Source organism: Crocodylus siamensis, chromosome 13 (genome assembly GCF_052110815.1).
Source record: "Crocodylus siamensis isolate JL-2025a chromosome 13, ASM5211081v1, whole genome shotgun sequence".
Classification (NCBI taxonomy): Eukaryota; Metazoa; Chordata; order Crocodylia; family Crocodylidae; genus Crocodylus; species Crocodylus siamensis.
The window spans coordinates 31,839,557-31,862,109 of NC_143407.1; the positions used below are offsets into that span (position 1 = coordinate 31,839,557).

The 22,553-nt window shown below is 39.1% G+C and overlaps 1 protein-coding gene across 6 annotated transcripts in view; it reads left to right on the plus strand.

The window, feature by feature from the left end:
• Positions 1–22,553, plus strand: part of NF1 (neurofibromin 1) — a 143,516-nt gene that overhangs the window by 33,056 nt on the left and 87,907 nt on the right. For all 6 annotated transcript variants that reach the window (XM_090026303.1, XM_090026305.1, XM_090026307.1 and 3 more), the window contains exons 15-30: positions 1,487–1,566; positions 2,908–3,031; positions 6,883–7,038; positions 8,574–8,820; positions 9,318–9,391; positions 9,540–9,623; positions 12,064–12,504; positions 12,843–12,982; positions 14,123–14,245; positions 14,677–14,760; positions 15,043–15,159; positions 15,288–15,469; positions 15,584–15,795; positions 16,388–16,549; positions 17,670–17,773; positions 18,898–19,033. In XM_090026303.1, the coding sequence (XP_089882429.1) occupies positions 1,487–1,566; positions 2,908–3,031; positions 6,883–7,038; positions 8,574–8,820; positions 9,318–9,391; positions 9,540–9,623; positions 12,064–12,504; positions 12,843–12,982; positions 14,123–14,245; positions 14,677–14,760; positions 15,043–15,159; positions 15,288–15,469; positions 15,584–15,795; positions 16,388–16,549; positions 17,670–17,773; positions 18,898–19,033 (2,466 nt within the window). The remainder of the gene's footprint in view (positions 1–1,486; positions 1,567–2,907; positions 3,032–6,882; positions 7,039–8,573; positions 8,821–9,317; positions 9,392–9,539; positions 9,624–12,063; positions 12,505–12,842; positions 12,983–14,122; positions 14,246–14,676; positions 14,761–15,042; positions 15,160–15,287; positions 15,470–15,583; positions 15,796–16,387; positions 16,550–17,669; positions 17,774–18,897; positions 19,034–22,553) is intronic.

Genomic DNA, 22,553 nt, shown 5'->3' on the forward strand with positions numbered 1-22,553 from the left:
CTCCAAATTTGCAAGATTTATATTCCAGGATGTATCCTCTTGGCACTTTAGAATTTTATTATTTTTTAAAAATAATAGTAAGCCTGCTGAACCTGAAAGACTTGAGCAGTTCATGAAGGTATAACAGCACCTATCACTGTAGTGTGCTGTGCCATGCTGTAGTAGTTCTGAGAGAGATTTGATTTGCTGTAGATATTACAACTTAGGCCAGGCCGAGGCAGCTTTTCTCCCACCTCAGACCAGTGTTGGCTATACCAGTTTGCACTTAATGAGGATCTGGCATGTTGATTTTTAAGTAACCTTACCGATCAGCTTTTCTCTTAACATAGTTACTTCAAAATAGTTCCTGTTCTGTATTATTCTGAAAATAATTTGAATATTGTTAGGTGGTGGGGAACTGTTTTAGCTGGTAGAATATCACTGCAAGCAAAACTTCCTTTGTACCAGAGCAAGTTGATTTTTTTTTTTCTTTTAAATTTCCTTGGCTGCATACCGGGGGTTTCAAACAGTAGGTGATGTTGCATGAGGCATTTTATTTTTTTCCACAGTGCCCTGGTATATATAGCTAAGGTGAGGTGACAGCCTTGAATATTCAATTTCCCTTTCTTTTGAGGGCTGGCCAGAATGAGGGCTGGGCACATAATTTTGTTCCGGTAGTGTTGTTGCTTATTCCTTGGTAATATTCTGTGCTGTATTTCTTCATAGAAATTAGTCTTCTATTTAAGAGTACCTTGACAATTGAGCTTTTGGCTTTAGATACATACCTCATATAGTTAATTTCGTAGTACAGTTTTGGGGACTATGACTTGTATACATGCTAAATCCTCCTGTGTTTCAAAATGCTTTTCATTAAACACTTCTGCTAATGAAAACTGTCCATTGGAATAACTGTGAAAAGTGAGCAGAACTAGCATGCAGAAGGAAGAAGAAGAGCAAATGGATATTAAAAAATAAGAAGTTGTAGAAATACACTTTTCCAGTATTCCCCCAATTCTTTATCTTAATTCAGTTTTTGCTACTTCAGGGATCATAGTCAGTCTTTCCTGCTTTTGCTGGAAGACCTTAACTTATAGATGTTTTGCGTTGTTGCTGTTTTATGTTTATACCAGTAGGATTGCTTTTGTATTATTTTTTGCAGGTGGGTCAAAGACGTACACATTTAAAGCCCCCAAACTCTGGTTACAAAAACCAAAAACTTGCTGTGTTCTTGCTTTACTGTGTGGATTTAAATGCAAGATGAATGATCCTGCTTGGACTGCAGATATTTAGTAAAGGCTAAAAAAGATGACTTCAGCACTTTTCTTGATTGTTTACTTTTCCATATAAAGTTTGCTTCTAATATTTTGCTCCCATTACATTTTCTGTTTTAAAAATGAATGTTGCAGACAATGGATTCATGTATATTTAATCTATTTTTCTGGCTATGCTGAAGTACTTTGCAAGCTATTTTCCATGAAGTAAAAAAGCTACTCTCTTCTGAATTCAGGCCTTGCTAGTTCTTCATCAGTTAGACAGCATTGACTTATGGAATCCAGATGCGCCAATAGAAACATTTTGGGAGATTAGGTAGGTAAATTAGCTTTTGTACATCAGATAAATAGCCCCATATGAGATGTCTTTTCTTTTGAAATAGCTGCAGTTGAAGAAATGCTCTGTGGGGGAAAAGCTGTATAATCTCATATCCTGAAAATCACAATTGCTTAAAAGTACTCCGTCTTACTCAGCTGTGTAGCAAGTTGTCATTGCACTGTACTGGTTAAATTGTGAGAGACCTTTCTGACTACTAAAGGGCATCTGAAGTTCGCTATTTAGTTGTAACTGCAGCTGTTAAACTAAATATGAAAAGATAGGTTTTATCTAGTTCAAATGTTTTTTATTCACTTTTAAAAAAAATTGTGTTAATGCATTTGAGGGAGAGGCAAGATAAGTCTAAGCAACTCCAAAGAGTGGGTTTGCGAGATTGAAACCAAGATCTGCCCCTGTGCTAGTTCCTTGCAGGCTAATCTTTGGGTCAACTGATGTGTCTTAAGGATCGCATTTTAATAAAATATTTTTTTTTTTTTAAAGAATATTGTCTTTTCCAAGTCTGCTAACGCAGCAATTTCAGCCAGGCTGTTAGGGTAAAAATTATAGTAGTGCTCAAAAGACCAAAAATGGACATTGATGTTAAATGGGGATTAGCTTAATATTTGTAAACTGAAAAGCTCTACAGGTTAGTTGTAATCTTTTATGATTAACTGAATCAGTACAAATATAATTGTAGGATTAAGGTAGTCAGTGCCTGTTCTAGAGAACACTTTTACCAGCATGAGAAAAGTAGCCTGTGTGCCTGCAATATATAGCTGAAAAGATTTGTAAATTTAAATTTTGAAATGTTGGTTTGTTTCTTGTTGAGTTGGGCAGTAATTGAAATACACGAATGCAACTTCATATGTCTCAAATGAGTGTGTGATCTGTTTGGGCTGGGGTAAAAGCCATTCAATTTGACACTAATTTGGACCCTTTGACAGTTTTAACAGAGAGTGGGAGGACTGAATGGATATGAAGAAGGAACATCCCTAGATGTGTTCCTTCCAGAACAGAGTTGAGACACGTTGTCAGAGCAGTGTAGGTAAACTTGTCCTGCCACTGTCTGTGCTGAATCTGTTCTGTGGGTAAGCAGACAACTTCTGACAAGTATCCAAATTGCTTAACTTCCTTTTCGAGAACAAAAAAGGCCAGCTGGGTGGTGGGGAAGGGGTTTTGTCATTTGAAATGCATCTCTCCATATAAATTAAAAACGGCATTGTTATGCCTGCACAGGATGTTCCTCCTAATGATGTGAGGGTATATGGTTCTATCTGTTTCTAGAGATGTTACTTTGGTTATTAGATGATGAAGCTAATACTGAATTTCATTTCACTGCAGTTCACAAATGCTTTTTTATATCTGCAAGAAGCTAACTAATCATCAGATACTCAGCAATACAGAAATCCTCAAGTGGTTGCGAGAGATTCTGATCTGTAGAAATAAGTTTCTTCTAAAAAATAAAGTAAGTAAATATTAACCAGACTCTATTAAGGTTTATATTCCTCCTTTTACTTATTCCCTCAGTATATCAGATTATTTCTTGGTGACTGAAAAAAAAATAGTACTAGCTCCACTGGTAGTTAAATTTCTGCACTGTAGAGAAAGTGCAAATGTCCTGAATTATATACCCTGGCCTTGAGTGGTCTTAGTATGGTTAGGTTCTTTTAGCTAAAATGACTTGTTTTGCCTTTTTTCTCTTTCCAGAGGAAATGTGTGCCCTCCAAAGGGTGTGAAGTGATGATTCTGCAGATCGAATAGCTGTTGTTTCTTAGGCAGTTAGGGTTGGAAGGGACCTTAGGATGTCATCCAGTCCACCCCCCTGATCAAAGCAGGACCATCCCCAACTAAATCATGCCAGCCAAGGCTTTGTCTAGTGGTGTCTTAGAAACCGGATGGAGATTCCACCACCTCTCTGGCCAGCCGGTTCCAGTGCTTCACTGCTTTCCTCATGAGAGAGTTTTCCCTAATCTCTAACTGAAACGTCCCTTGCTGCAACTTGAAACAGTTGCTCCTTGTTCTGTCATCTGCCACCACTGAGAACAGTCCAGCTCTGTCCTTTTTTGAGCCTGCCTTCAGATAGCTGAAGGCTGCTAGTAAGGCCCCCCTCAGTCTTCTCTTCTGCACACTAAATAAGTCCAGTTCTCTCAGCCTCTCCAGTCATAAGTCATGTCCCCCAGCCCACAGCCCATTTTTGTCACCTTCCACTAGACTATCCACATCCTTTCTGTAGTGGGGGCCCCAAAATTGATCACAGTACTCCAGATGTGGCCTAACCAGTGCTGAATGAACACTATCAGAAATACCCTCCACACAAGAAAGAGAGAGATGATGCTTCCACTGTCATAGTGGCAAGACTTGCAGAAACTACTTTTCTGTTTCTTCCTGATCATCCCGCATAAATATTGCAGAGTACAGGTCCAGACCGGACACTCATTGAAACAGTACCTCTAAAGAAGTCAGTTGGTAGACTGAAAACTAGACTTGCTAAATTACTCTTGCTATTTTAAAGGCCTAAAGATAAAAGATTTGGTTTTCTGCCTTAAGTTCTATGTAACATGGCCGTTAAAGTGCTAAAACAGTTATGATTTCTTGCTGGAGGTCCTATATCTACACAGAACTCTTAGATAAGAGCTAATGTCCAGGTTGGAATAGGAAAATGACTCATTCCCCTCTTCAGTCTCTACTGCTAGTTTTGGTACTACGTGAGTTTTTTCTTTATTATATTTTATGTTGACTACTAGCTGGCCTGTTCTTTGGATATCTCTAATTTAATATTACACTTACTAAAATGCAACAACTAAACTAGTTCACTTAATTCTTTCATGATTCCTTAAAGATTTATCATAATGCTTTCAACTTGCTTTGACACGTTTTGGATCTTATTTTTCTTAAGCTTATAGAAACCTCTTTGATGACATAGGATGCCTTTATAGTCTCCTGTAAGACTTCCCTCACAACTTTTCTTCTAACATAAATCTCTTTCCGGGGGTTCTGGAAGCAGAGTGCCTCAGGTCACATGTAGTAACTTTTGTAGTTGGGGTCCTCTCTTGTCTGAAATCAAGTCTCTTTACATTTCTGGAATTTTACCTTGTAATTATTCCTGGAGGTGGTTCATCCATCTGATCTTATGCATTAAAGAAACTCAATTGACATCTTCAGTTGTGCTTGTTGACATTTATTGATGCTGATGATCGTGAATTGGTCCTGTCCAAATAGATGGGATTTTCTTCCGTCATAACTTCTATGATTTTTATCTGGAGGCAGCATTTTTGGTTGCTTTCACCTTTCACACTCTTGACTTATCCACCATCCTCCATAAGAACAAGGTGTTATTTCATTCTTGCCTGAATTGTGTGATGATGAAAGATGTTTGGAGTTGTCTTTCTCCCTGCTTCCATGACTTAGCCAGAGGTTCTCAATTCCACAGGCTGGATATGGAGGCGGCTTCAGTTACTATCTAGATAGAACAAAATCTTTCAGTAAGACTTGGAAAGAAGGCGTATTTTGAAATGTGTAAAGCTTATCCACTTTTTTCCTCTAGTAAATAATTCTGTTCATTCTTGCTGTTCTTGGGTCCTTTTACCCTGATGCACATTTGAAAGTGTTGAGAAGAGACATATAGTTCACATAGGCCATGTCCATATGTAGTGTGGATGTTTGGTTCCCCGGGGACACCTAGGAGCGTGCACCTTGCGCCACCGGGGAATGCCCATGCCACGCACACTCTGGCATATGGCAAGTCCCCTGGGTGGGGTAGGGGAGGCTGCGGCCAGTACTGGGCTGGCCCCAGCAGCTTGACTTGAGGGCCTCTTGGGGTTGCAATTCTGCCACGTGGAGCCTGGCTGGCAGCCATTGTGGCTCCGGGTGGCCCACCTCTGCTTTTGAGTGGCATGCACTACCTGTGTGCGCGCTGCTCCGCATTTTCTCTCCGTGCTGCTCCATTGCAGCATGGAGAACAACTAAACATGCAGTCCAGTATGGAGTCCAGTTCTGAGAAATGCAGTCCAATATGGAGTCCAGTTCTGAGAAATGGGCACTTGTAATCAAATTGTTTTATTTTTCTTCTGTGCCCATTTAGACATCAATTGCAAAGCCAGAAAAAGGCCCGTGATTGGTTTTTAGAGCAACGTTAGCTCTGTTTCATTTGTCATATAGTATTTTCTGTTTCTGATTTTCATGTGACACACAAAAACTATAATAAATTATGCAAATTTATGAAAAAAATTATGAAATACCCTGTGGTTGACTTTTATTAGAGCCTTCACTTTCTTTCCTTCCTAAGAGTTTGGAATATTCAACTTAAATGTAACTATTTTGGCATGAAATAGACTTACTTATTTAATAAATGTGGGCTGATGTTCCGTTTTTAGGACTGAGAGACAGTTCTGCCTCTTACATATAAAGAAATACTTCTATATGCATAAAATATCAATTCCTCTGGAGGTTTTCACATCACTTGATCTCTAGTTTTAATAATTGAACACTGATTTTTTTAAATTTACTTTAGGAAGTACCTTCCAAAGAGCTTCAAAAAGCACGTTATAGAACAAACATGCCCCTTTCAGATGGCCCCAAACTATTCTTGTGCTCATTTTGCTGTCTGTCAGCTTCCCATTTTTGCCCTACTCTTTCTACAAAGGAGAGGAGAATTTCTCCTATTTACTCCTTGGGCTTCTGTGAGGTCTTTCCTGTCCAAAGCATCAGCCTTTGAGCATAGGGGTTGCTCTTTTAGGCCAAAATAATTTGCTCTTATCATTCTTTACTAAATCTTCAAGTGTTCTAAGCCAGAAGACGTCTTCAAAAAACGATGCGATAAAGAGAAAGAATTAACGTCTTCCTTCACTGAGCTGGAGCAGGTGTCTGGATATCTTTCAAGATGCAACATTTGATCTGAGCCAAAAGGCTGAGAAGCAATAGTTTTTCTTTCTTGCTTTATTGAACAATTTAATAAATAAACTCTCTAGGCCACCTTGATTAGACGCACACACTTGGAAATAATATGGGTTTTAATTCAAGCCTTCAGGCCAGATTCCCACTAGATATTCCCCTTCCTGTCCCCCCTTCCTGTCCTAAACCATTGAGTAGTATTGCTCTATGCGTTTTGCCGTGAAAGTGGCTACATATCAGTGATGAGTGCAGTACCATGTACATGTATTTTTTTCCTCCCAAGCTCTTTGGGAGTTCTCACGATGGAAAGATACTATATACATGTTAAGAGGCCTTTTTTCCTTTCGTGAGTATAGCTCCTGTAAACCATCCTTTTGCCCTTTTAAAAGTAGCGTGATTTATTATTTCTCTTCCCTCTCTTTATAGCAATCAGATAGGAGTTCCTGTCATTTTCTCTTCCTTTATGGGGTAGGATGCGATGTCTCTGGGGGTGGAGCTAGTCAAATTTCTCTTGACCACGAAGAGATGGTACGCTGTGCTCCAGGAGCTACATTCAGGAAAGGGAAAGGGAACTCTTCTATGGTAAGTGCTGCACTCTGTATTGTTCTTAAATCTCTTTGGTGTATTTAGGGGGTTGAACCTCAGTATGACTGTATAAATTGAATTAGTATTTGGGGGTAGCATGAGTTACATTTGAAATGTTTACCAGGGAAATAGTAGAAGAGATTTTAAGTTCATCTAGATGTTTGGTCAGGTTACAGATGTATCTGAAGTGCTGTGCGAGTTTGAGTAATGCAGTAAAGTTTTAACCGTCTTGAAATTAAAATATCGGCCTACCTTAGCTCAGTTTAAACCATAACCGATTTCATGCCCACATTTATTAATTTCTCAGACTCCAAGATACTAAACCTCAGGCCTGAAACAGAAACAAGCACAGCAGAAATCAGGGAACATTCACCCTTGTTTCTCACAGGCAGATTTTTGTTTTTGGCTCTACAGCATGGAACAGCTGTGGCCAACATCAGCAGGATGTTTTAATCAATGCGCTATGAGCCAAGATTTCTGATTTGTATTTTTTAAATGACTTTTTTTTTGCTACTATTTAATGTGCAAGTATCATTGCTATCTTCAGAGCACTTTACAAATGTAAATTCATCTTCATGCTTTGGAGAGAAGAAGTCATATTCCAATTTTGATTGAAACTAAAGCAGAAGGGCACATAGAACAATTGTGTAGAGACAGGTCTCGCTCCCAGTCGCGTGCTGATGGAATCTTCCTAAAATCAAGTGAACGAAACGCTGTTCCCACAACTGATGTTTGCAATCCTAATGAAATTCTGTTTCGGTCCTGACAAAATGCTGTGGATATTTAAAGCATTAACTTGGTACAAACTGGCCATGTCTACACGAGAGGCTACTGTACAGTAGTGCCTCACAGCACTAACCCTGCTAATACTTTACTGTACAGTATTATTATAGTTATAGATAGTTACTGTGCATTAATGAACGTGTAGATGTGCCCGCTGCAAGCTGATGGTGGAGAAACATACTATCGAAAGTACAAGTGTAATACTTAATTTCTCCCATGCTTAAACTGTCTTAGATTGCATAGATTTCATAGATCCCTATGGTCAGAAGGGACCTTGTAGATCATCGAGTCCGACCCCCTGCTCTAGGCAGGAAAGAGTGCTTGGGTTAAATAACCCCTGCTAGGTGCCTGTCTAATCTCTTGAACACCTCCAGGGTAGGGGAAAGCACCACCTCCCGTGGAAGCCCATTCCACATTTTGGCAACCCTCACCGTAAAGAATGTCTTCCTGATATCCGATCTAAATCTACTCTCCTTTAGTTTGTAGCCATTATTTCTAGTAAACCTGAGGGTAAAAGAGTATCCCCTATTCCCTGCTGACCCTCCATTGATGAGTTTATCCATTTAAATTTTACAAGGTTGGTGGAATCTTAATGAATCCCGTACAGCAGAGCCTTGATATTGCTTTGGGCTCCTTGGTGCTATGAGAATACAGATAATTCACTAGAGAATTTAAATGAGGGCAGACTTGGACAAAGCTGCCTAACATGTAAATTGTGTTGCCAAACCTGTACATTTCTGTTCCCCAAGGAAAGTACAGCAGGATGCAGCGGAACATCAATCTGTCGTCAAGCCCAGACAAAATTGGAGGTTGCTTTGTACATGTTTCTGTGGAGCCCTGACATAGAGGCAGTCCTAGTTGCAATGTCCTGTTTCCGTCACCTTTGTGAGGAAGCGGACATCAGGTGTGGAGTAGATGAAGTCTCGGTCCATAATTTTTTGCCAAACTACAACACTTTCATGGAATTTGCATCTGTTAGCAATATGATGTCAACAGGTAAGAGTGAGGAGACTGGTGAAGTCTATTGGCAAACTTGGCACCTGACTATTAACTCAAAGTACTATGTTTTGGAATTTATTAAAATGAGTTCTGATATAACTAAAATGGCTTAATACGTATGCCTTATCCTTATGAATCATGTAAATTCCTGAAAACAGTGCACAGGTTACATAAATATGATCGCATGTAGGGTTAAAATATACAAACCTTATTTTAATACCAAATATTTGAAGATTACTTCCTCCTGCAATTTCTGCATGGTAGTGATGTCAGGTCTTGTACAAGGCTGTATATTGAATTTTAAGTCCTTGATAGGTAAGTGGAGGAAAAACTGTTTTTGAAAATGTATTTTGTTTGTAATGCGAATATATTTGTGAGTGTTTTATGTAAATGGGTTTCTAGCTGATTTAAGGGGTATGTGTGTGTATTACACTTCAATACCTTAAAAATGAATACAATTAATCTAAAGTGTTTTAAACATCTTTCTTACTTAGGGAGAGCAGCTCTTCAGAAAAGAGTGATGGCATTATTAAGACGCATTGAACATCCAACTGCAGGCAATACTGAAGTAAGGTTTTTGGGTCCCCTTTTCCCCCCTGCCATACTCACTAAAATGTTCCTTATTGGTACCTTGGGTTTGAAAGCAGTCAGTAGTGGTGGCATTGTAAGTACTCTAGAATGTAAATATCTGAAATTCTCGATGTATTCTGTTTTAGGCTTGGGAAGATACACATACAAAATGGGAACAAGCTACAAAGCTAATACTCAATTTTCCAAAGACCAAAATGGAAGACGGCCAGGTGAATATGAAGTCTTCTATAGATGTGCTCTATAATGTGGAAGAACCTAGTGTTTTTAAAGTAGTCTTTTAAACTGACCTTAATGATCCAAATACATTTTTAATATCTGGTTGGACTTTTAAAATCAAACCCTTGTATGAAAGACTGGAATTACCTTGAAGTCATTCAGCAATTAATGGATTTTCCCCATGGGATCTGTCTTGACATACTGCAGTTTTCTTTACGCTTGTAATGTTGATTGTTCACCTCATTTCTTCCCATTTCCCTGAGTGGTAAAGTATGGCTGGAAGCAGAGTGATCATTGCCTAAATTGGTGTTTCAGAGACTTTTCAATTTAGCAAACCCTTATGCAAAGGAAAGATATTCATGCTTCTTCAATGGTTGCTGTGAAAGACTGTGAGGAAGAAATGTATCAGAGTTAAGTCACAAGCTAGTATAACTTGTGGCTCAGATGATTGATCGAATGTCTGACCTTAGACAGGATAATGGTATGCAGTAGCTGGGAGAGAACAGTCATCTTCATTTTAAATGGAAAAATGTCTGACACTTACCTTGCAATCCTCCATTGGTTGATAAAATGGCATAAATGATCAAATCAAGGCATGTTAAAATAACAGTGCAGCTATGAAAGGAGCTGTGTGAAACAAGCCCTTTAACTACTTGCAGAGAGATGAGAACTAATTATTAATCCATTTGTAAGTTCCTTGAAGATAAAATAGCCACTGTGGATTTGTTGAGAACAAATTATGTTGAACAAATTTTATTTCTTTTTCTTTGACAAAATGACCTAAAGGGTAGGGAGAAGCAGTTGATTTTTTTTTATGATGATCTTAATAAAGTTTGTGCTACAGTCCCACCTGATGTTCTCATAAGTCAGTTAAGGAAATTTGGTGTAGATATAATAACTATGAAGTGGGTGAACACCCTGTTTAGAAAGCATACTCAAAACACTCATCAGTAGTTTGTGATAAACTATAGGGATATTTTAAGTGGAATCCCGAAGATTGGGGGACAGAGGTTTTTTCCTGGATGTGATGCTACTGACTTCCTAAGAGTTTTGGAGAACTCTTTTTTTTCAGTTGCTGGTGTATCGCTACACCCTACCTTTTTTTAATTCTAAAATTGCATCATAGTAATGCCAGGTCTGTCTCACCACGTTTGTGGAAACCTCCAAAATAGTTGCCAGTATTGTACGTTACCCCAACTACTTTGTACCTGCAACGAGACAGACAAATGCCTACTGCTGCTACTAGTGGTGGTACTACTTATTATTTTCTTTAATGACTTGGATGATGGATGTTGGAGTGTACTTTTAACATTTGTGGATGATGTGAAGCTAGGACGAGTCGCAATTTCATGGGGGACAGGCTTAGAATTCAAAATGATCATGCCAAAGTAGAGGAACAGTTTGAAATCATTAAACTGAGATTGACTGCAAGATTCTACTTGCATCTAGGAAACTGAAATGCCCGTGTATAAAATGAGGCTGAATTGGCTAGGCAGTAGCAGCATAGAAGAGAAACTGGGGATTGTAGTAGACCATGCTGAATCGGCCAACAGTGATGCTGAGATGCGTTAACTGAATTGTTGCATGCATATCATGGCATGTAATTATTCCTTTTTTCTAGGAATAGGAAAGATATATTAGCTGGAGTAATGGTTCCAGTTTTGGTTACCACCATTTAACAAAGGTGCAGACAAATTGAAGGGAGTCTGAGGAGAACAGCCTAGTAGCAAGTAGTTTAGAAAATGTGACCTTGAAGGGAAGAATTTGTTAGTCTATAAAAGAGGGGCCTAAGGAGGATGTAAGACTTCTGATACTGGAAGGTTGTGAAAGAGGATGGTGACCCAGTTGTTCTCTATGTCTGCTGACGGTAGTACATGTAGTTGGCTTAGTTTGTGGCGAAAGAGATTTGAGGTTAAATGGTGTAAAACATTAAAGGTGGATAAAGCACTGAAGTAGGTTAATGAGGGGAGTTGCGGGAGCTCCTTTTCACTGGAGTTTTTTAAAGGTCTTTATATAAAGTTCTTCGTATAAGGATCTGTGTGGGATAAGTCTGGATATCCTTGGTCCTGCCTTAGACCAGGAGATAGAATAGATGAGCCTTTCAGATCCTTCCAGCTTGGAATTTTGATGATTTCTGTAAATGCAGGGCCTGTTGGTAAAGTTCAGATTCCAGTATGATAGGTAATTGTCTTACAATCTTTGAGTCACAAAAATCTCATGATACTGGAATAGTTCTTGTTTTTGTGTTTTGTTTTAATGTGGGTTTTGGGGGTTTTTTTGTTTTACTGACCTGGATGTAAGCTTACGTTTTAGGATTTACTTACTGAAAGACGGTTACAATATGGTCTGTTTTTTGTTATTTGCTCACTGTGTTGAAATAGAGATCCCATTTGAACCATGCTCTCCCTCGCTCTCTTTATTTTTCCTCTTCAGGTTACCGAGAGTCTTCACAAGACAATTGTGAAAAGACGAATGTCTCATGTGAGTGGTGGAGGGTCCATTGACCTCTCTGACACAGATTCTCTTCAGGAATGGATCAACATGACAGGGTTTTTATGTGCTCTTGGGGGAGTTTGCCTACAGCACCGTAGCAATGCAGGATTAGCAACCTATAGTCCACCGATGGGCCCAGTCAATGAGCGCAAAGGCTCCATGATATCTATGGTGTCCACTGATGGAAATACAGAGACTCCTGTTAGCAAATTCTTAGATCGATTATTGTCCTTAATGGTCTGTAACCATGAGAAAGTGGGACTTCAGATACGGACTAATATTAAAGATCTAGTGGGTTTGGAATTGAGTCCAGCACTTTATCCAATGCTGTTTAACAAACTGAAGAATACCATCAGCAAATTTTTTGACTCGCAAGGCCAGGTAAGAGTTGAGATGTTATCACGTTTTTATTTTATTGAAAAATATATATTGTGTTAAAAATGACAGTTGTTTGAGAATTTGTATACAAGGAACCAAACCAATATTTACTTATTCTGGGGAAATTCTGTTTATATTTTTATTGACTAAATTTCTTGATACCTTAACCATAGTAAGTAGGGGAATTCTTCTGAGTAGGTCAGTCCAAATAAATACCTGCAGCGGTTAAGATACCTACTATACAATAATAGAAATATTTATTAGTACTATTTTAAACTTCCCTTAGTTATTTTTTGGACAACATGTTTGAAGATATATGGCTTGGTGTCTTGTCTCTCTAGGTTTTGTTAACTGAGACCAATACACAATTTGTAGAGCAGACCATCGCTATAATGAAGAACCTACTTGATAATCATACTGAAGGGAGCTCAGAACATCTGGGACAAGCTAGTATAGAGACAATGATGCTAAATCTAGTCAGGTAAGATCCCATACTTGTTCTCATTGTGTAAAGTGAGTTCCTTGGACAGTTCCTTAGTCTTTCTACCTCAACTGTGGTCTGTAGAGGGCAGTGGCAGCAATACAGCAAGCTGATCCTCAGCCACCTGGCTACCCTAGAAGTTAAAGCTACTGGGGAATGTGTCTCATTTATATGATCTACTAGTGGATAATTGGATACAGTGTTGTGAAACACTGAACAGTTCACCCTGATCCTTGGGAACCCCATGACATAAGCCTCCCCTTGTGCTGATGTGAGTGCTAGAGTCCAGCTCAAAGTTCAGAGTCCTGTCTGTCAGATATATCTCTATGGAGAATTTTCCTGCATCATTTGAAATCTTCATTAGGCATCCCAAGCTGGTTTAAGGGCCCCTATACACTGAGTGGAAAATCCAGCCCCAAATATTTAATAACTAGTTATACAAGTCTAATTCTGGCTGTAATAAAAAAAAAATGCACAGAAAATAATACAGGCAGTCCTCGACTTACAACATTTCAAGTTGCAACATTTCGCACGTACAACGTTTATAAATTGACACCCTGTTTCAACTTTATGACGTCAGTTTCGACTTACAATGCTTGATCCAATGCGACACCACACCAGCAAACAAGTTCGCTGCGTCGCTCATCTCCCTGGAGAACACCTGTCCAAACTTCCTTGGGCACTTTCTTTAAGAAAGCAGACCAGACTCCAGAAAAACTTGCAGCCAAGACTCCTGAGAAGACTCCAGCCAAGAGCCCTTCAAAAAGTCCAGCAAAGTCTCCTCAAAGAAGTCCTTCCAAATCAATATGATTGCTATTTACAATATAAATACTTAATGTAGCTGTATTGCTCATCTGTAATTGATTGAGTACAAAATTCTGGGGTATTTTTGGTGCAACTAAGGTATCGGGCCTTGGTTCAGGGACTAATCCCCATTTATAACATTGTTTCTTATGAGAAAATTAGTTCTGAGTTGCAACATTTCGACTTAAGACACCGTTTTCAGGAACCAGTTGTGTCCTAAGTCCGAGGACTGCCTGTATACATTATTTATTTTAGTTACTGAATTCTGGCACTGACAGTTAGGATGAGATTCCCCAGATGCAAGTGGCTTTTTTAAGTCTTTGCTTACTTTCACAGATACGTGCGTGTCCTTGGCAACTTGGTACATGCGATTCAAATAAAAACTAAACTCTGTCAATTAGTGGAGGTAATGATGGAAAGGAGAGATGATCTTTCATTTTGCCAGGAGATGAAGTTCAGGTGAGTATTTGTTTATAGCAATTCCCATATAAATATGTTCTGTAAACAAACGAGCCAACTTTGTGCTGTTTGGGGCAATGCTTACGTGCAGAGAAAGAGGAGAGATGGGATGGGATGAGAGATGGGTTCGGATGACTCTTTTTCACCTTTTTAACTAACATAACTCACTAGTTTGGTTGGTTTTTCTGCATTGAATTATTTGTGCCACAAGGGTCAGGTAGCCTGGAACTATGCCGATGCAGAGTTCAGTGGGATGCAGATGCCAGTTTCTAGATGTGATCAGTACCAGGACATTACTAAACTGAGTTAATCTAAGGTTGACAGTTCATAGGCATTTTTAAGGTAAATTTAACCGTTCAAATGACGCCCGCAAACATATTAATCTTTTGTCAGATTACTGTTGGTTTTCTGTGCTCTAATATTTCTTACAGGAATAAAATGGTGGAGTATCTAACAGACTGGGTTATGGGCACGTCCAATCAGGCAACAGATGAAGATGTAAAATGCCTGACCAGGTAAGAACGGATAATGCTGTACTGCTAAAAGCACCAAGGTGTCTCAGATCTCATTTGTTTTGATGATGGTATTTAATAATGCTGCAAGAAGCTGTTAGTATTTCTTTCATGTAAGGAAGTTTAAAAAAAATCAGTATGGTAAAGACACTTTTTAGCTGCAGTTAGATGTATGAGAAAAAGTGAACTGATGCTACTTTGAAGAGAAGCTTGTCATGTAGCAGGGGCAGGACTAATAGCTAATTCTACTTAATTAAAATTTTGATTTCTTAATTTTACATTCAGAGATTTGGACCAGGCCAGCATGGAAGCAGTGGTTTCTCTTCTTGCTGGGCTTCCCCTACAGCCTGAGGAAGGAGATGGTGTCGAGTTAATGGAAGCAAAATCCCAGTTGTTTCTTAAGTAAATAATAATTTTTAACTATTTCAATTATACGGCAGCTAAAGGCAAATATAGTACATTGATTTTAATAGAAGGAAATTTTTCTCATTCTGTACAAGTTAATCTATAAATGTTACTTTTTATTGTAGATACTTCACTCTCTTTATGAACCTTCTAAATGACTGTAGCGAAGTTGAAGATGAAAGTGCGCAAACAGGTGGCAGGAAACGTGGCATGTCTCGAAGACTGGCTTCACTGCGGCACTGTACCGTTCTTGCAATGTCGAATTTACTCAATGCTAATGTGGACAGTGGCCTTATGCACTCAATAGGTAATGTTGCTAGAGCCTACTTTGAACGGATGCACATATAATGAGGCATGAACTTTTAATTACGATGTCATACACATCTTTATTTAAGAGTTTACTTTGTTGTTATTTTGTTAGGCTTAGGTTATCACAAAGATCTCCAGACAAGAGCTACGTTCATGGAAGTCCTCACCAAAATCCTACAACAGGGTACAGAATTTGATACGCTTGCGGAAACGGTACTAGCAGATCGATTTGAGAGATTGGTGGAATTGGTTACAATGATGGGTGACCAAGGAGAGTTGCCTATTGCCATGGCTTTGGCCAATGTGGTGCCTTGTTCACAGTGGGTAAGCTGTTTCGTGCTTCGGGTTTAACCTCTGTAACTTCCACAAAAAATCACTACAGAAGACTCAATGGTGAACTTAATGCTCTGCCAGTATAACAGTAGGATATAAACTGGCAGATTTGGTTATCCAGTTATGCCTGTCTTTATCAGTACATGGCCTTTTCTCGATTTTTTTTTTTTTTTTCCTCCAATAATAAATTGGGTTGGATTGGTTGGGGTCTTCATTTGAAACTAAAGCATGATGGTAGGTTTTTGACTAGTGTGTGGAAAAGTGACTGTGAGCGCATTCATATAATAATAACATTCTTCTTCAGGCCTGGGGTTTTTGTAACCAGTGTGCTTTTTACCTGGGCTTCGTGTTTATACACTGTTTGAATCTCTGGGCCTTCTCAGCTACCCTTATATTTTGGCATGTTTTGGGTGTGAAATGCGGAGAGAGAAACAGAGGTGGGGGGCATACATTCTTAAATTTAAGGTTTTCCTTGATTTCACAGCAAAATGCTTGTACTAGCACATGCTGCTTGGTAGCTTTTCATGGTTTAGTCCCTCTCTGCTCTCACACACAGATTGACATCTTCATTACTGTCTTTAAGGATGAACTAGCTCGTGTTCTGGTCACTCTTTTTGACTCCCGGCACTTGCTGTACCAGCTGCTCTGGAACATGTTTTCTAAGGAAGTTGAACTGGCAGATTCCATGCAGACTCTCTTCAGAGGAAATAGCTTGGCCAGTAAAATAATGACTTTCTGTTTTAAGGTATGTTACCTGGTGTTTAGATTTCTGTTTTATTTAAAGAATAACATGAAAAAATATATTCATGCAGAAAGACAAAACTGCTGATGTGTTGCATTAACCTGTGTGGGTGAAAACTTGTCTGCATAAATTTGGGTGATTTTTTTTTTTTTTTTGAAAGTCCATCTATCGTCCGTACAGTTGTTGAATTCTTTTTAAGCACTAGGCAGGTTGAGATGGGGGTATTTATAAGGATACACTGTAAAAAAGAGGCCCATTCAGTTGTTAGATATGAACAGAATTTGATGATTTATGCCTTCATTGACTACAAGGGGGAAATAGTTTATGGAAATGAATAACATTTCTGAAAGTTTATCACAGTTATGTTCCACAAATAGCCTTGTGAAATAGAAATAAAAACCTTGCATGGTTCTGGCATGTGCCCTTCACTAATCAATTTAAAGTCAGTCTTCACCACTTTAAGTCCAAGATAAAACTGAAGAATTCGGATGACTGTTTTATTTGCTCTCTTGTTTAAACAGCTTTGTCATTATCTATGTCCTTAACTTGTTCAAGTACATATTTCCTCTTACTCTTTCTCATGTAACTATTAAGAAAATAACTGTTTGACATACAAGCTATATAGATGCTTTTCCTCCTAACTGCTGCTGTGTTTGTACCTTTCTTGGTACAATATCTTTTGGGTTAGTAAAGATGTTGCCTTAAGAGTAATGTTGTCAAGAGACACCCAATTGTAGCATTTAAAATGTTGGAAAGGAAAGGAATTGTTCCTTTTGTTTTTCATTTTATACTACTTTGTAACCCCCTGCCCTTTCAAGTAAAGTATTTAATACAGCACTAATATAGAAGAGGGTTCTTCAAATGGTAGCACGTGTGCAGAAAGGTGACCTTTGATGCCTGTGTTGCATATGCATAATACATTCCAGCTTTGAGAACTACGCAGTTCCAGAGATTTATTTTTGAAGATTCACTCTTTGTAAGAGTACTTTAGGGTCCTGATATTTAGATGCAGGAAAAAAATGCAGCTGGTATATTAATCTTTGTGTCTTTTAGCATTGCAAATTATTGTTGTGGCTCGAGTTACACTAACCTGGTTATCCGTTCTGATTTACTTTATTGATAGGTTTATGGTGCAACATATCTGCAGAAGCTGTTGGAACCTTTATTAAGAACTGTGATCATGTCCCCTGAATGGCAACATGTCAGCTTTGAGGTGGATCCTACAAGGTTTGAGATATGAAGTGTTCTTAATTATCTGTAAAACTCTCTCCTGTTTGTACTAATGGCACAAGGTTCCTTTTTGCATATTTGGTATCTTTCTCCCTTTTCACAGCTCTGTTTGGTTCCCTTTCCCTCATTTTACACAAACACACCTATAATAATCCTATAGTCACGGAGAACTGGACAGAGCTCTTCTGTGTAGGAACCTCTGTGGCCTGAATTCTTCTGCACATACACACACAGGCTAGAGGAGAGCAAGGGTGATAGAAAACCCTTGCTCCTTTGTTTTTCTCTCCTGCCACTGCATATTTCAGTAAGAACTGGGAAGATTGTGGCCCTAAATTTGGCACTGTCGCGCAGAACTCTAAAATACCTCCTCCAGGCTACAGAACCATTCCTGTCAGCAAGATGGAGCATGTGTGCTTTTTTGCCTTTTACATGGGTATGCTTTATCTTGATTTTTGCTATATTTTCACAGTATTTATCCAAAATATTTAAATTTTATATCTGGTTTCCTCCTCCTCTGACTTCTGTGTCTGTTCTATAACATCTCTCATATTGCTATTTTACACTGGCTAATTGCATCTCAAAAGATAGGCTTCCTCTTCATCACTTATGCCCACGTCTTTTTTTTTTTTTTTTTTAACTTTGAGAGGTGATAAATGAGCAGCTATTTATAAAGAGCCTTCCTACACCCATGAAGCAGCCATCTGCAGCTACCTGAAAAACTTTGATTTTCAGGGAAACCCTGGCCAACCCCTATGTGTGTACCTTTTGAGATGGCTGAGAACTCCTTCAGGAAGGCATAATTATATCATCGTGGGACTGCCTTTTCTGTATGAGGTCATAATACCCCAAAGTGACTCTAAAGGGCACGATGTACAAGAAACCCATTAATTAAGGCTTCTTTGTATTAAGTTGTAATGTGACCTCATATCCATAGAGCATATTTTTTCAACACTTTATGACTTTTATGATATAAAACTACTCATGGAAACATTGGCAAAATAGATCATTTCCATTTCAACAGGCTTGCTAATGTAGGTGTGATTGAATATAGGTGGAAGCAACCTGTATGCTTTGGAAGGTTAACATTTTTAAAGCTTGTTATATTTGTGGGTTGTTTGCAGGTTGGAGCCAACAGAAAGCCTTGATGACAACCAGCGGAGTCTGCTGCAAATGACTGACAAATTCTTTCATGCAATCATTAATTCCTCCTCAGAGTTTCCACCACAGCTTCGCAGTGTGTGCCACTGCTTGTACCAGGTATGACTGCAGTTGAGGGATAGATCTTCACAGCCTGACTTCTGTTCTTGTTGAAATGAATATGAAGATCAGATTTTTCAGGTTTAAAAGAATTGTACCAGAGCCTGGATCAGGAGTTCTGGTGTCACAGGGTAGGTTTTTGGCTCTGATTTTTTTTCAGTTTTTTGCAGAGGTTTACAGCACAGCTATGTAGTTATTTCTCAAAGCTGAACCTCGGCATATGTGATCTCAGCCAAGTGAATGGGTTTCAAGGGGCTGGCCTGGCAGTCAGGTTGTGACTCAGCTTTTTGCTATTCAAGGAGACAGAATTTGTTCTTGGGCTCCCAGATCTAATAGGGCAGGAATCATCTTGCATTGCTGTAGTGCCCCTGCTAGGAAACTGAAGACATTGCATGGACTCACTGTAGTGGGAAGTGTGAGCACAGCTGTTCTTGCCACCAGTTTTTAATGTGGGCCTTTGAGAGTGAGGCAGCACAGGTGGGAAACCTGTCGGGTATGGAGGACGATAGAGGCCATAATGTTTTACATTTAATAGACATGGCAAACACTTCTTTTTACCCCAGCATGATTGCCTTGATACAAGATCTGTTTGACTAGTGGATTGTTAGCTCTAAGTAGTAGTACAATTGCCCATCAGACTTTATAAGCTGCATTTAAGTAGCTGCATATATATGTGAATCAAATAGCTACTAAAAAGCATGTTCATTTATTGAGCAAGTATATGAATAGTTGTCTCTGTGCTATAGAACAGGTAAGATTTTTTTCACGTATACTAATGGGGAGTAATCCTTGAGTTGTTCTGGATATAAGATGTACTTGTTTTCCTCTTCAAGGAAAAGGAGATTAGTCAGGTTAGTTTTGAAGAAATACTGCTACTCGGCTACAAGTAAACTAAGCTAATATTGTGCTTCAGGTTGCTTAATAGTGAGGCTGTTTGAAATAGCAAATGTCACAAGGCTTACTAGTAGAGGGCAAAATTTGTTCCGACTTCAGTGGAATTTTTGGAGGATTGGAGCATTTTTGTATTTTAGATTCCAACCTGGTATCTCATCAGTAGATTTAAGTTTGGATGAGTGGCACAAGTGTGGCATTCAGGCTTTATTCCTTTCTCCATGTATTGTGCCCTCTCTCATCAAGCACATTCTGAAAGAAGTGTTTTCCAGGTTTCTGTGCCTGGAAGTAGCATAAGTTATTTTTCCATAGAAAGTATTCCGGTCTTCTAGAGCATTTTTTAAGCTAATTTTGAATAATAATTATTTACTTTTGTGGGACAGTCCAGACCTATGGCATTGCTATTTTCTATTCATGGAATACTTCTTTTTATAAATACAGTTTCCTTGGCTTCCAAAATGTTAGTCTTCTAAAAACAATACAGTGTCTTTTGTGGCTGTTGAAAGGTTCAGACTATTTTTAATTCCAGAAGGGAGTTTGTCATACAAAACCTTGTGAGCAAGGATGGTTTTTATACTTGTGTGAAATCATGTTATGCCGATCATTTAAAGTTGTCCAATTCTTCACTTTCTCTGATAGTGATTATAAAAAGTTGCATCCTACACCACTTGGGACAGGCAGGATGGGTTTGCTTTTAGCATCATCTAGTTCATTCTTGATCAGGGTGGGAAAAGTCCAGTCCTTGGCACACTCCATTTTCTAGCAAACCCTGCAGTGGCAGCTCCTGGCTTCTGCTGCTGGACTCAGCCCTGCTGCCTAGGCACCCCAGCCCATGCTTCCTGCACCCACCACTAGGGGTAGGACCTGCCTAGGCAGGGTGCGTAGCCAGGTGGCTGAGATGGGGCTGCAGCAGGGAGCAAGATGGGCAGGCGGGATTGATAGCATGGGGTGGGGCCAGGGCAGAGCTTGGCTGGCAGGGGCATGCAGGTACTGGCTCACGGCTCTGCCCCTGGCCCTTCCCTGGGCCGTCGCCACTACAGGATCCCAGCCTTGGAGCCGTGTGGCTCCTGGCCAGTCTCCATGCAAACCCAGGAAGCGCGGGGCATGACAGCATGGGACCAGGCCGAGCCGAGGCAGAGCCCCAGTTCTGCGATCCTGTCATATCATGCCTCCACGGTCCTGGGGTCTCCCCGGGGTGTCCTGCGTGGGCAAGGGCTGCTGGGAAATAGTCTAGCTGGTGGCCAGATCTGCCATTTTGCCCATCCTTGTTCTAAATGCATGTTGTGTGAGGGGCTGTTTTTATCTTTATCCATTATTACCATTTTTACCTCTCACCTTTTAAAGTCATTTATGCTACAAAGGCTGTTTGCTTTTGGAATAAAGGCTTTCACTAGATTTTCACAAATAAATGCAAATGAGGGGAAACAAAATCCGAATAAATAAAAGTTCACTGTTCCTCTAACACTTGAGCAATAGTGTACTTGAACTTGTGCGGTTGAACAGGTTGAGTATGTACAGCTTACTTGTAAGTAACCTTTAGCTTTCTAATACCTGCCACTTTCTCCTCCTCGTATCAAATGGCTTGCTTATCGGAAATAATGTTATCGTTCATTCCTTATATTCAAATGTTAGAGAACTTTTTGAAGAGTTTCCCCAAGACTCGACTCAGCTTGAAATAAATGAGCTGTCATTTCTTTAACAACATTCTTACAAAAATAAAGCTATACAGTGTGTACCTGTACAACACCCAGGATTTTTATGAGCAAGTTAGAATAGAAATTTTATCGGCCATAGAAATTTGTTAGCTTCCTCACATTTTATGTCCATATCTACTCCTGAGGTTGGCATTATAATTTCTTTTTCCTATCAGTGTATAAGATAAAAATTTAAGCTGTTAATTTTTTGAAGTAGTGAATCATCTCTTCTAACAAATTTAGCAGTGTTAGTAGACGACTTTTTGACTCAACTTTAAAAGAGCTGCAGAGCATAAAAAGTATGAAGAGGAGTGGAGATGTTTTTCTCTGTTGTATAGACATAATGCAGACTTTAGTATTTATCTGGCTTATGGCTGGCATTTCACTCTCGAGTGTTTTAGCGTATTTTGAGCTTCCTTATAACAAAATTCCAGTGGCTAGTGTAACACAAGGTGTTTTCTCAGTATTGCCTCACTGTAAATTTTTCTTCGTGGTTACTCTTGCTGTATTCAAGATCCTTTTTTTTACAGCTAGTGTGGAGGAGATGGTATAGACCTTCATCAGCAAAATTCATCTCAATGCAGAAGGAAAAGTACACCAGTCCAACGGACCTTTTAATTCCCACCTCATCCTGTTGTGATGTCACAGCTTGAGTGTTGAATAGGTTTGGCCTGGCCCTTTGCCCTGGGTGAATTCCAAAACAGATGTAGTCAAGTCAAAGTGCTTGAATTTGAAATCCAAAAACATCTTTTCTGCCACGTAATGCGAATGTTTGACACATCACTGGATGGTGATTATATTTTTAATTAAGAGGAAAAGCATTATAAATATGAATCATACATTGAACAAAATTGAAGGACACACAGAGAAACACGGGGAGATTTTCAACCACTAAATTTATTTTAATAAAATTATGCAGATCTTTCAAAAATTAA